The following is a 13,237-nucleotide window of genomic DNA, read 5'->3' on the forward strand; positions in this document are numbered from 1 at the left end:
CCTTTACTCAACAGCATTGGCGAAGGGCCGCACCTTGTTACAACTCCTCTTACTAGTCAGTCTCTGCCTGCCTTTTGGCCCAGTCACATGCCAAATTTATTAGTCACACATTTTGTGCTTTACATTTCTAGACGTAATGACAGGTGTGTGGGAAGACCATTCAAGAACAACTGTGGCTCTGTGTTTTCATAATTAAAAGGTAAATTATTAAGTGTCATTAACATTTTTGGGGAGTGTTGTCGTGACGATTGAGGGCTTGATTAGCTCACTTTGATCCGCAGGCACGTCACCCGTCAACATTCCCACATAGAGACGTTAATGTTGGTCAATAGTTCCTTTAATTTTATCACAAGTAATGACATGCAGACTTTTCTGTGTGTTAAACTATGGTGTTTCAAGCTAAAATAGAAATAAACATTAGTTCATAATAAAAACAGTAACCATTACAGCATTGGTGTCAAACTCAAGGCCCGGGGTCCAGATACGGCACACCACATTATTTTATGTGGCCCGCAAAGACAAATTTGGCGTCAACTTTATGTAATAACTAAAATCACAAATTGTCTTTACTTTTTTAAAAATAGATATATTGCTAGCAATTTTTATTACCATTTATCTTTTTAAACTATTTGAAATTTTTTTACTAGTCTCTGATTTTCAATAGAAGACGTTAACAGTCATAACGGCCCTCCCAGGGAAACCGACGACAATGCGGCCTGCGACATGAATGAGTTTGACACCCCTGCATTAATGTCATGGATAGGGAAATAGGTGGTGGTGTCTGCAGGACGACACTACCACCTAGCGGCCTTTTGGTAGTATTGCTGGACTCAACGTGTTGCGTCGTACATGTACTGTAAATAGTGATTTGACTTTTAAAAAAAATAAAAAATAAAAACTTTTTGAAGGATAGCTCTGAGGTTTTTCCAACAAGTAATCCGAGAGGAGAGCAGATTACACAACATTCTTGATAGTTTATGATATCAAGATTATTGTGTAATCAATATATATTGTTTGTTATCTGTGAAGGTTGAACTGTTACAAACTGAATTTGACCTTGTAAAGAGTTACGACGTGGGCTTCACTTTTCTGTTTTCTGAAATAGAGAATTGTTTTTTTTAAGAAAAACAACTACTTTGTTCTGAGTAGTCCATTTTCCAATAAATATCAATGCGTACTACATAAATCATGTTCTTTTTTTTTAGTAGGGGGAAATAGTACATTACACCTTTTACTGAACATAGCAATGTGATTAAATAGATTGGAAAGAATGTATCAGTTTGTGAATCGTGGCTCCTTCTGGTGTACACGCGGAAGATAAAGAAAATATGCTTTTATCGTTATATTGTCCGTCTGCATCTGTTAAATACTTAAGTACATACCGGAAAAAAATCTGTTAAATCTACATGATCCAAACATTTGCACTTGGTCACTTAATTGCCAGCAGGGCAGTGGAGCACACAGAACACATAAGAGACAGAAAATCATTTTCCTTCATTTGTTGACGAGACGCTCTTGACGTTGAACTACAACCCGTCATCGGTTACCGAATGCGAGACATTAGTGAAGCTAAGAAGTGACTTGCAGGCCGCCACAATCCAGTCGTTCCCGTCGGGCCAGTTGCGAGAAGGCAGAAATAAGCACAGGTGAAATCCATACAGGTGAAGGAGGAACGCCTGGACGGATCCAGCTGGCCTAGGGAGAGAGCCAGCACTAACCCAAGATGAGGGTGAGACACAAAATGGATACTCCCGTGAACACTCAGGTAAAGATTGTTTTTTTTTTTATATATGTTCTTGTGGGTGTTGTCAAGTAAGAAGGTGGTTGACTTCATAGTCGTGGTATCACTGGGTTGGATTCGTGTTAATCATTTGCTGCCTCAAACGATTGCATACCAGGAAGCTAGCCATGGCGTAAATCTATTTTTAAAAAACAAAGATAGTGTGATGAAGTTTCTGTTTGAATTAGAAGGGATACATCTGCCTTTTCTGGATAAAATATTTGCTCTCTGTTTTCATAAGCGAATGCTGAAGAAAAAAAACCATCTAATTGGTGTTGGGTTGATTTTAAATTCCACAATAGGGTGAAAGTTGACTTGCTAGTTTTAATGCCTGGCATTTGGTTTTGTTGTCTCCGGGCCACAATAGGTACACCCGTGTTCTATTATATTGAGGCGTGTTCAATATTTAGGTCGTCACATCAGACCTCTGTCGTAACATGCAACTGGTTTACACCAAGAGCAATGATATGTAAAGCTAAATGAAATACTTAAGTGTAGATATTGTTAAATCACAGTGGCATGTTGAGCCCAACGACCAATTTGCCATTACAAATTGTGTTGTCATTGTTATGGGTCAGCTGTCTATCAGGGGTTCCAAATACAAGGCCATAATAGTTTCATTTTCCCTTCCCGCAGATGAATTAATTGGCAATGAGACATCCAGTCCCTGCTTAAACATCAGATGAGTCACCCGTCAGCAATGGAGGCAGCTTCGGTGCAGTCACGTGACTTCAGTGACGTGGACCTGAGTGAGTCCGACTTCCCAACAGAGACCCCGGCTGGCCACAGGTCTTACCGTAAAGTGTCACCGGACAAAGTCAAGTTCTACACGTGTGGCCATCAGGTAAATGCTTGTTTTAAAAGACACGCAACGTGAAGTTTGTATTGATGCCTAAAGGTGAATTCTTTCAAAAGTATTACTCTCCCAAGACGACAAACGCTTAACATAAGAAACAAGGCAAGCTGCCAAATAATCTGCCGGCATGACAAGATGGCATGTCTGACAAAGGAACAAAAAGGAAGAGCCATGTCATTCTCATTCTAAAACGTTTGTTCTGCATCACATTTGTTGTTTGTGTAAAGAATTTGAGTTTGAGTCGAACGTTTCTTCGACTTGGAAGTTCAGAAGTGCCACATCACCACGTAATCCAGTTTCAGTATGAACATCAACATTCTTGTTGCTCTTCATTTTGTTCTAGATGCGGACGAGACAAAAAGTTGTGAGCAACTACTCGACGGTGACAAAGGGAGCGTCAACGACAGCCAAACCCAGGGCTGCGCTCATGCAAGTTTTTTTCAACCAGGGAGTGCCTGACAGGAACCTTACAGCCGAGGTACTGTCATGTGCTGAAAAAAAAAAAAAAAGTGGATATAAAAACTCTGCACACGCTTGTGTGATATAGAAACAATAGAAATCAGTTTTAAAATTGACGTCATTCTTTTCTGCTTTTGTCCATTCCCGGTTCGTTCAGGAAAGGAGTCAGCTGGACGTGTTGAAGCAGGAGCTGGAGACCTTCGCTGTCCCCGTCAGCCTGAAGTGGAGATGGAAGGAGGAGAGCCACGGAAGCATGGTGGAGAAGAATTGGACCGATATTGTCAACTCCCACTCTGTATGCAAAAAAAACAACAACAACATAGTAGATCATATCAAATGTAGGACAGAAAATAAGATTGATTATTTTTGCCAGCTCATGCCTCGGTTGCAGAAGCACCAGCAGGAAGCCATGTGGGAGTTTGTGCTCACCGAGCTCAACTACATCAACAGACTTATTATCATCAAAGACGTAAGACGCCGCCGATGCTTTTCTATCCAATTACAAAAAGCATTGACGACATTTCCGCAATGCTTCTCGCAGTTGGTGATCGCGGCGCTGGTCAACCTGCACCACCGTGGCTTCCTCCAGGAGGTCAGTCTGGTCGTTTTCTAGGCCACCACATTTTTTTTCTTTCCACTTCATTGCCCCACATTGGCAGGTGAATGGAAACATTCTGCTGTGCAAAATGTGAATCATGTTTCTACTCAGAAAGTAGAAAATGTCACTCGCACGACAGACGGAGGTCACGTTAGCTAATTGGATGACGGTTTATTCACCGTAATGTCGATAATTGCTTTTGTCTGACAGGTGACCCCCGAGGATCTCTTCTCCAACCTTCCCGCCATTCTCAGCGCACACCAGCTCTTCTGGCAGGAAGTGATTTATCCTATGTTAGAGGACGTCCGCTCCACTGGCAAACCTTTTAACCCGAGGGGCTTGGAGGCAGGCTGCCTCCAGGTAGGCCTTGGTTTTTCACAGCGTATCCGGCAAGCACGCAAGGCGCAAATTCATTGTCTGTTGTTGTCTCCTTGCAGTTCCGCGAGCGCTTCTCAGCATACTGCCATTACTGCGCCGAGGAGGAAACTACCTTTGAGTTTGCGCGGCAACAAATGGAAAGCAATCTACATTTCCTCACATATGTGCAGGTGGCCTTTTTTTGTTGTTGACAATTTCACGACAAGCTCTTCTTGCTTTGGGAAATGTTTTTAATCGCTTCCAAATTGCGCTCGGCAAGCAGTGGGTGGAGACCCACCCGCAGTGCGCACGGATGCGTCTCGGGGACATGCAGGCCAAACCCCACCAGAGGATCACCAAGTACGCCCTCCTTCTCAAGGCAGTGCTCAAGACCACCCAGGAGCCTGAAGCGCAGCAAAGCCTACGGAGCATGGTGAGGAACGTCAACGTCTGCTCGTTGGAGCGCCACAAGTCTCCCTCCAAAGCAGGAAAATCTCTTTCAGTTATGCAGCGTCAACGCGTTTCTGGAGAACGTCAATGAATACCTGAGGCTGAGGGACGAGGAGGTGGCGCTCACCATCTCTGCTCAGAGGCTGGAGGGCTACGAGATGGAGGGAATCAACGAGGAAATTGACAAGGTATTGTTGCTAAAATGAATAAGAGAGTCAAAAGTTGGGACGATTTTATCAGAATTAATGTGATTTTTTTTTTTTAATTGGACAGGGCTAATAAATCAAAATTGGTGGTCTGGATTAATATTATTAATTATTATTATTAATAATATTATATAATTAAATCGTTTCTGTAGTTTAAATTGCATGATATCCACTACTTACACTAACAAAATGGCCAATAGAAGTGAGTCATTGAAGGGTGCAATATTTATCAACTTTTCCTGCAACCGAGGCTAGCAAGCTAGCTAGCTATCTCTTGATTCTGTTGAGTGGGAATGATATTGGCAACACTTGGTGTGCAGCACGTGCGCGACATCTGCCATTTTGACCTGACATGCCCCATCGTTGGCGCCGGTCAAGGAGTCATCCGCAAGCTTCTACTGGAAGAGAACCTGAAGGTCCGTGGCAGGAAAGACAGCAAGGTGAGCCCCCGCTTTGTTTTTCTTTCCAAAATGGTGGGGAGATGATTTTTTTAAACAACGTTCTCATGCCTGCTCACGACTCAGCTGGAGGTGGTGGCTCTTCTGTTTTCCGACGTGCTTCTCATGACCAAAGTGCAGAAGAAAGCAGAACGACTGAAGGTGGTTCGGCCTCCGCTGGCCCTGGACAGAACGTACTGCATTATACTGAAGGACAACTGTGAGTCCGGTTTGCAAATCTGCACACAAATTCACCACACACCAAGACACTCCTTCCTCTCGCACAGGTTCCTTTCTCCTGGTAGAGGTGGGGGAGCTTTGGTGTCCCGTCAACGTGTACATCTTTACAGCCAGCACCATGGAAAGCTGCTCCACTTGGGTGTCCGCCATTCACCAGGCAAAGGTAGACCGAATCGGCTGAAGTTATGAGATCGTGCTTTGACGTTACCTCCTGGTAACATTTTGGGACGAAATGACTAATAGTTTTCTGCATCATGTTGCCAGATGGACCTAAGGACCATGAGGGAGGCCGAGAGCAGACAATCAGAGGCGAAAAAAAGCCCTGCCGCGGTCGACGGGACCCGTGCGCTTATTTTAGAAGATGAGCTTTTTGCCGATTTCAAACTACATCAATTGTCAAATGGCACTCATGCATCTCAAGACGCTTTGGGAAAACCCAACCATGACTTTGAAGTCTTGCCTCAAAAATTTAAAATCAAAGAGAACGGCTGTAAAGGAGGAGGAAAAGATGAGACGTTGAGCCAGTCTTCAAAAAATGCTTGGAAAGCTCCCGATCAGTCTGTTCCTAAAATCAACGTGAACGTCAACGCCAGACCGAGTATTCTGGTGTATCCCGATGTTGACTACCCAACGGATGAAGCCAACTCATGGCCGGTTGTCGACCAAACGCGGAGGGGCGGCGTATTACCCGGGAACGCCAGGATCGTCAATTCCAAATCTGTGAATTATTCCTCGGGGAAAAACTACAAGCCTACACCCTCTGGAGACACAGCGTCACATGCCGAGAGCAAAGCCTTCTCAAAAGCTCCCATGTTAGGACAGAGGAGGACGGACAATGTCCTTCGAGCAATCGAGCTGGTGGATAGTTCAGGACCGGCGTGGTCTTCCTCCAACTCGGACTCTGACTGCAGCGCCAATACAAAGAGCTCCAATCCTCATATCGTGCTAAAGCTGGGCGCCCTGAAGCCCACGCGGGGGACATTTTGGAATAACGAGCCCAGAGTGTCGCCGGACGCCGAGATCTTTTCGGAATCTGAACTGAACCCTCAGTACAGGAAGCCCAAAATGAAAGCCCAGAGGAGCGTGTCCATACCTAACATGTCGACGAGTCAAGACGAGTGGAGGCTTCACTCTCCGGACAGATCTTCTGCCGCGTCTCCGGAGAATCTTCTGCAGAGAGCCAGAGGTCGAGTGAGGGAGAGGGAAACGGCAAAGGGCGACAAAAACATCCCTTTGAAGGCGCTCGCATCTCCTCTGACCTCTACGTCTGCGAGCGACAGAGACGGCGAGTGGGAGGAAGAAGTGCAGTTGCAGAGGCACACAGTCCTCACGGTGAGTCGAGGATGGAGGGAGCAGCTGGTGGATGGCGACGGGAGCGACAGGATGGACAGGTGAGGAACACGTCTTGACCACACCTTCCTGAGTAGGCGACAATCAGATTTAAGATTGGATTTGTGCTGACTGATCATTTGAAGCGGGTTGAGTTTGATTTGTTATCATGTCAATCAAAGTAAAAGTTTCTCTTTGTGTCACGCAGTCCGCTTTTTACAAACGGCACCAATGTGGACTGGCCCGGCTGGTGCTTCGATGAGGACGAGGAAGCGGTGGACTACGTGAACGTGGGAGTCGATGGACTCTTGGAGGACATCAATCAGTCTTTGACTCACTGGGATATTTCTGAGCAGGAAGAGAACTTTTGCAGTCGAGTGTGAACACACGTCATCATCACATACACGTAACTTATTTCTGTAGGTCGTACATGTAGCGCACATGTACTGACGTTATGTAAATACAATTCAGTGGCCTAGTGATAAAGTGTCCACCCTGAGACTGGAAGCTTGTGGGTTCAAACCCTGGCCGAGTCATACCAAAGACTATAAAAATGGGACCCATTGCCTCCCTGTTTGGCACTCAGCATTAAGGGTTGGAATTGGGGGGGTTATTTCACCAAAATGCTTTCCGAGCACGACACCGGAAAAGAGGGATGGGTTAAATGCACAGGTCAAATGTCACCACACCCAGATATGTGTGTGCCAATCATTGGGACTTTGAGCTTTTTGTATTTTCCTACTGTTAGTCACAGTTTTCCAGTTTTTATTGTGCAATAAATTAAGTCAACACAAAAAGCATTTGTTATTGACTTTATCGGTTAAGAGGAAGAACTCAACGATGACCAAAAGGCGTCCAAATGCAAGAAAAGTGCCACAAGTGCTTCTTGGGCGTTTTAACGGCTCAGGTTTGAAGCGGCTTCCCATTTTTTGCTCGACTTGGTTCTCTCCCATTGGACGACGGCAACGCGGTGGACTGAAAATGTATTTTTCTCTACATGGTGGAAAAGAAGAAACAAGCACACATTTATGAATAATTCAACATGGTCACCAAGGGTGGGTATTGAACCCTCAACCTTCATATTGGAAGACAAACACCACTGAGCCACAACCATTGCCAGCAGGAGTGAGACTTCAAGTTGAGAGACAAACACTACTCCATCCAACCTGTTGAACCACTGGAAATCAAATTAGAGAATAAGATTTGCATTTATTTCTACGCAAATATCTGCGTGTGCAAACTTTGCCAGCATAGCAAATTGAACGTTTCAAATTCATAAGTAACATATAATTTTTTGCCTATTCCCTTTATTTAATTGAAAGGTTGCTTCATCATAATATTGATCAGAAATGCATTTCTCTTTGCAACGTGTATTACGGTAGTCCGCCAGGGAGCTCAATGCATTGTGGGACAGCGCGTGAAAATGGCCGCTCCCTCGTTCAGAATGCTAAAGTGTCAATAACGTAGTTTTTCCAAGCCTCAACCTTTCACTTCTAATATTCCTAACGCTAATAGCAACAGCATATTCAACTGAAAGTGGCCGAAAAAAGGTAACCGCTTCTTTTGTTGTGACACGCCTTTAATACTACGAAGAGCAAACGGTTGTGTTGTGTGCTAGCTCAAGCTAACAGAGGGTCACTGTACAAAGGCGAGTAGAAAGACAAACAATCCCGAGTTCTCAATCGATTTTTTTGCTGTTAACACAGAAAACATGTTTGCTGTCGGAGGAATGCTTCGAGCTGGAGCTTCCTTCTGTCGGACGGCGCGGGCTCTGCTGGACACAGCTCGGAACTTCTCCACTGGTAAGAACAGTACAGCGAGATATCCCGATTCTATTCGTCGGTTATTTATGCTGCCATGACACGTTTCCAAATTGAATTCTCCCTTGACATGGTCAGGTACGTCCCGACACATCAGGATGCACGCCATCCCCAAGCCCAAGGTGGTGGACAGGTGGAATGAGAAAAGGAGCATGTTTGGAGTATATGACAACATAGGAATCTTAGGTAAGTATGTTAGATGATGAACATGTTTCAATGCAAAGTCTACTTCACGTGTACCTTACTATGACATATTCTTGGCTCCCCTCTGTGATTTTGTGTGTGTATTCAGGAGATTTCAAAGCGCACCCCAAAGACCTGATCCTGGCGCCCTGCTGGCTGAAGGGCTTCAGGGGCAACGAGCTGCAGCGACTTATCAGGAAGAAGAGGATGGTGGGAGACAGAATGATGACTCTAGAAAGACACAACTTGGAAAAGAGGATCCGCTTCCTCTACAGACGCTTCAATCGCACTGGCAAACATCGCTAACAGCACAAAGGCGTGTCCGACCGGGTTGTGTATTTAGTTTTTTTCAAAGTCCTATGCATATAAATAAACACGTGTTGACAAGTAGTCATTTCTTGTGTGTGTTACTTTATTCTTGGCAATTTTGATACACAAGCACTTTTCACCTTCTTAGGGTTCAAAATTCAGAGAGGTTTCATGCGAGTGCGATAATACCTTAACATAAGTGCCCTTTGCCTCCAGCTTGTGGCAACTATAAACACTTAAGAGGTCTTCAAGTTGGGCTGAGATAGTTTACTGATTGAAACTGTTTCTGTAGGTGAGGGCATTCAACAGAAAGTTGTCATATTTCCCACATTTTTTTGCTCCTCCTACGGGCAAATATTCTTTACCCTCAATAAAAGCTGACTAATACTTAGAGTAGTTGAGAGTACAGTATTCATTTGTTTTACATGACAGTAGTATACTGCTCCCTAGTGGCCAAGTTGCACATAGCAGAAGCATCTGCCACGAATTGATCATGACGCAGAAAATTGTTTTACATTCTATTAAATTATCGTCTTTACGTTTGTATACACAATGATAATGTTTCTTGTTTGATTTTGATATTTTCTTCATGTAAAACACATGTTTCTTTGTTTAGTTCCCGCGGATTGATCTCCCCATACATGTCAACGTGGGATCGTAACGTAACCTCGAAATGTCGTAAAGCGAGGACCCCGTGTACACTACATACAAACATGTGTTTGCATTGACATGGAAATCCATCTATCAGAGGAAAAAAAGAGTTGAGTCAACGCTCCGTGGGCATCCACGCACTGCAGTGACGTCCACTTGACCCCTCCCCCCGCCCCCCCATTCCCTCACCCCCACCGAACCAGGGCTGCAGTACTGCAAAGTGTGCAGGTGGAGGAGGGGCAGAGAAGAGAGGGGGGGGGGGGGGGGGTGAGCGGGGGTAGTACCGCACTGTGGCTCCGAGTCCAAGTGGGGAAAGGTGGGAGAGGAACTCGACGCATTACTGCAGCAGCAGCAGCCACGCGCATCACGCTTCATCTTCCACGCAGGCGCAGAGAAGCGCGAGAAGGAAGGAAAACATTAGGAATCGACCTCAACAGCTTCTACACTGGAAATTCAAGCAAAGAGCCGAGCTTTTTGCTTCTTTTTTGGGGAAGGAAGAGCTGGATGCTGAGGAGAACTACGCAGCATCACTCAGCTCACTTCTCTTTGCTGACTCGGCTGCTTTTGTGGGGGGGTGGGGGTTGGTGCACTGCGACACTTTGATGATTTGTTTGGACAAACTTTTTCTGTTTTTGTTGTTGTTTTCCGCCTGATTGTTTGTTTTGTCACGGTTTCACTTCATTGTTAAGACTTTGGAACCTCCTTGTGCCTTCTCCTCTCGCATCTCCTTCTACTCCGCTGAGTCAGCGCAAACATCTGCATAGAACATGTGAGTGTTTCTGCAGATTGGGATGGATTTATTACTTGCTGTAGTCATTTTGGGAATTTTCTCGACTGGAATAAATACAAGAATATCTTAGATCTATATTTTCGCCATCCTTGTACAATAAAATGTTCTGAATAATTGAGTTAAATAATTAATAATTTGAACTGTAGACCAACATGAAGGGACCGGCTACAACATAAGGTGCACCTGGACAATCTAGTACGTATAGAGGTCTTCTCTTTGTTTGTTTGCCAAAGCACGGTTAAAAACTCAAGTCATACTTTGGCAAAAGAAATACGTTGACATGAAATAAAGATCATTTAGTGCTTTGTCGCCATCTTGTGGCATCTCGGTTCCAAGGAATCATACTGAACTGGGTCGGAGCTTCCTGTCGTGCTTTGCCGCCATCTTGGTGCCAATGAACTACACATTAGTGAGCTGAGGATCTTCATGTAGTGCTTTGCAGCCATCTTGTGGCATAGTTGTGCCAAATAATTATTCCGTCTTCTTTTCCACGAGTTTATTTGCACATGTGGTTCCACACAGGTCTGCCCCAGATGCCGCAGCCCCAGGTGCTCCGGGAGCCCCTGGTGCAGAGGGAGCCCCGGGAGGTGGGCCCCCAGCTCCTCCTAACACCTCCAGCAACCGCAGGCTACAGCAGACGCAGGCCCAAGTCGAGGAGGTACATGAAAAAAAATAACGTAACTCCTGAGTTTCCAAAAATGTTTTCCTGTCCCGGACTGTCAGGTGGTGGACATCATGAGGGTGAATGTGGACAAGGTTCTGGAAAGGGACCAGAAGCTCTCCGAGCTGGACGACCGAGCGGACGCCCTTCAAGCTGGGGCGTCGCAGTTTGAAAGCTGCGCGGCCAAGCTCAAGAACAAGTATTGGTGGAAGAACTGCAAGGTGGGCACGCGAGCGGGTGCTCCTCAAGAAGCTCGACTCTCACTGATGATGTCTTATCTTCTCCTTTCAGATGATGATCATGATGGGCATCATTGGCGTCATCGTGGTGGGGATAATATTCTGTGAGTACACGTCAGGAACCTCCTCCCTTGGAAATTCAGATAATGACGCTCTTCTGTAAATTGTGGCACATAGGGAAGATGCATTTATGGGCTAGGAGACAAGTTTGGTAGTGCCCTATGACTGCTGGGATAGGACAAGTGGTACAGAAAATGGATGAATTCCTAAAACAAAATGGATGAATTACTAAAACAAACATTGAAAAATTATATCAAATAAAAATGAGTGTTTTTGTTTTTTCTAAATAAAAAAACAACTATTGGATATACAATTTACATCCATAAAACTAATATATTTAAAAAGAAAATAAAAAGAATTATATAACCCTGGTTTAGGCATAGCTACTAGCTTGCTAGGTAATAGCTGTAGAAATAAGATAAGTAAATTCCCGTTTTATTCCTGATTTGTCGAAAGCTATTTTGCTAATTCCAAAGGAAGGTATCCAACAACAGCAGTATACGTTAACTAAAAGTGTGTGTAGCAAATATTGCGTCTGACAAGCGTATTAAAAGAATGTTTTATGTTTTCATTTTTATTTGTTTGAGCGTTTGTGATGTATTGCGGGGGACCATTAGACTAATGACTTCTCTTCTCTCTGCGTCATTGGCAGTATACTTCTTCTACTGAGCTTCGCCCGTCAAAATGGATGAATATGGACTTGAGAATGTTGATGAGATGGCAGACGGGAGCGTACAAAAAAAAAGAAAAAACAATCCCCCACCCTTTTCACCGTCCTGACCTCTCGCATCACGGCAGCTTTCACTTGTCTCGGCTGTTTATTTTTTTGTCGTCGTTTTTTTTTTTTTTTCCCCTTGCCTGCTCGTCCTCCTCCCTCCTTTTCGGCTTAAACTCTGCTCGGGTTCACGGCGGCTCATGTATTATTGAAGGAAGCACGGAAAAGTGAAGGAGAGAGAAGAACATTTGCGCGAGGTTAGTGGTGCGTACGGGAAGCTGTTTTAGCTCCTCTTCCATTTCTTTTATATCTAGCTCAAGGCCTGTGCTTGTTTTACGAGTTAACCTTACTTGTTCCTCTTACGTACTTAATTGTCCTAGTTTTGGGGGAACAAATGGCATTCTAGTAAGCTGCATATCAAGAAAATGGGAAATCTTGAGCTTCCTTTAATGTGAGCTTGGAGGGAATCATTTGTCACGCTTGGTTTTGAAGAAGAGTGAGGATTCAAATGGATGAGATCAAAGTTCAGCATTTTAATCACATTTCTACAGTTGCACTAGAAAAAAAAAATGCAGTCACTCAAATGTTTGGCTCAGTCGTGGACAAAGTTTTGTGTGTGGTATTATGTCTCCTGGTTTTGCTGCTGCTGCCACACAAAAGCAAAACCAGTCAAGGTGAGCTTGGCTTCCTATTTGCATGACAAACACAGTCGCGGTAGTTTTCGGTCCTAATAGCGCCATCTTTCATTCTCTAACCTGGTCTCTGTTGAACGTCCTTCCCGATGGGCTAACCGCTCACCAGTGCCAAACCGCGACTACTTTCAACTGTTAGCATCATGTAGCACTCTAACAAGGCATTTGTCACGTTCGTGTCCATCTTTCAGGGTTTTTTGAAGGAGGGGTTGTTAACATATAGTTAAGATGCGCATATTTTCTTCTAAGACTAATTTTTGGTGTAATACATTAAAATGACGGTTGCTAACACAACGAAAAGAAACAGGATTCTTTGGCACTAAACACTTGTGATTTAGTGATTGACATGAACAACGCAGCGGGAGGTGAAAATGTTTGCCAGACAAAATGCATGCTTGTCAATTT

At 44.4% G+C, this 13,237-nt stretch overlaps 3 protein-coding genes across 3 annotated transcripts; all 3 read left to right on the top strand.

The window, feature by feature from the left end:
• Positions 1-1,363: 1,363 nt before the first annotated feature.
• plekhg6 (pleckstrin homology and RhoGEF domain containing G6) lies at positions 1,364-7,509 on the top strand. Its single transcript, XM_085918631.1, has 15 exons — positions 1,364-1,765; positions 2,417-2,624; positions 2,980-3,114; positions 3,253-3,390; positions 3,469-3,564; positions 3,637-3,687; positions 3,904-4,053; positions 4,131-4,241; positions 4,334-4,483; positions 4,554-4,688; positions 5,027-5,146; positions 5,231-5,363; positions 5,431-5,546; positions 5,648-6,774; positions 6,921-7,509. The coding sequence occupies exons 2-15, from the start codon at positions 2,463-2,465 to the stop codon at positions 7,093-7,095; spliced, it is 2,799 nt and encodes a 932-aa protein (XP_085774757.1). The 5' UTR covers positions 1,364-1,765; positions 2,417-2,462; the 3' UTR covers positions 7,096-7,509.
• Positions 7,510-8,088: 579 nt separating this feature from the next.
• On the top strand, positions 8,089-9,105 carry mrpl51 (mitochondrial ribosomal protein L51). Its single transcript, XM_085918731.1, has 4 exons — positions 8,089-8,262; positions 8,419-8,514; positions 8,611-8,718; positions 8,825-9,105. Exons 2-4 carry the CDS (start codon positions 8,424-8,426, stop codon positions 9,019-9,021), a joined length of 396 nt encoding a protein of 131 aa, XP_085774857.1. The 5' UTR covers positions 8,089-8,262; positions 8,419-8,423; the 3' UTR covers positions 9,022-9,105.
• Positions 9,106-10,301: 1,196 nt separating this feature from the next.
• Positions 10,302-13,208, top strand: LOC147052447 (vesicle-associated membrane protein 3-like). The gene is made up of 5 exons (XM_085919095.1): positions 10,302-10,444; positions 10,988-11,123; positions 11,189-11,347; positions 11,418-11,469; positions 12,078-13,208. Coding segments are annotated over exons 1-5 (366 nt in total). The 5' UTR covers positions 10,302-10,442; the 3' UTR covers positions 12,095-13,208.
• The last annotated feature ends 29 nt before the right edge of the window (positions 13,209-13,237 follow it).

Source organism: Syngnathus leptorhynchus, chromosome 8 (assembly GCF_054491065.1).
Source record: "Syngnathus leptorhynchus isolate UIUO chromosome 8, UIUO_Slep, whole genome shotgun sequence".
In the NCBI taxonomy this organism is placed as follows: Eukaryota; Metazoa; Chordata; class Actinopteri; order Syngnathiformes; family Syngnathidae; genus Syngnathus; species Syngnathus leptorhynchus.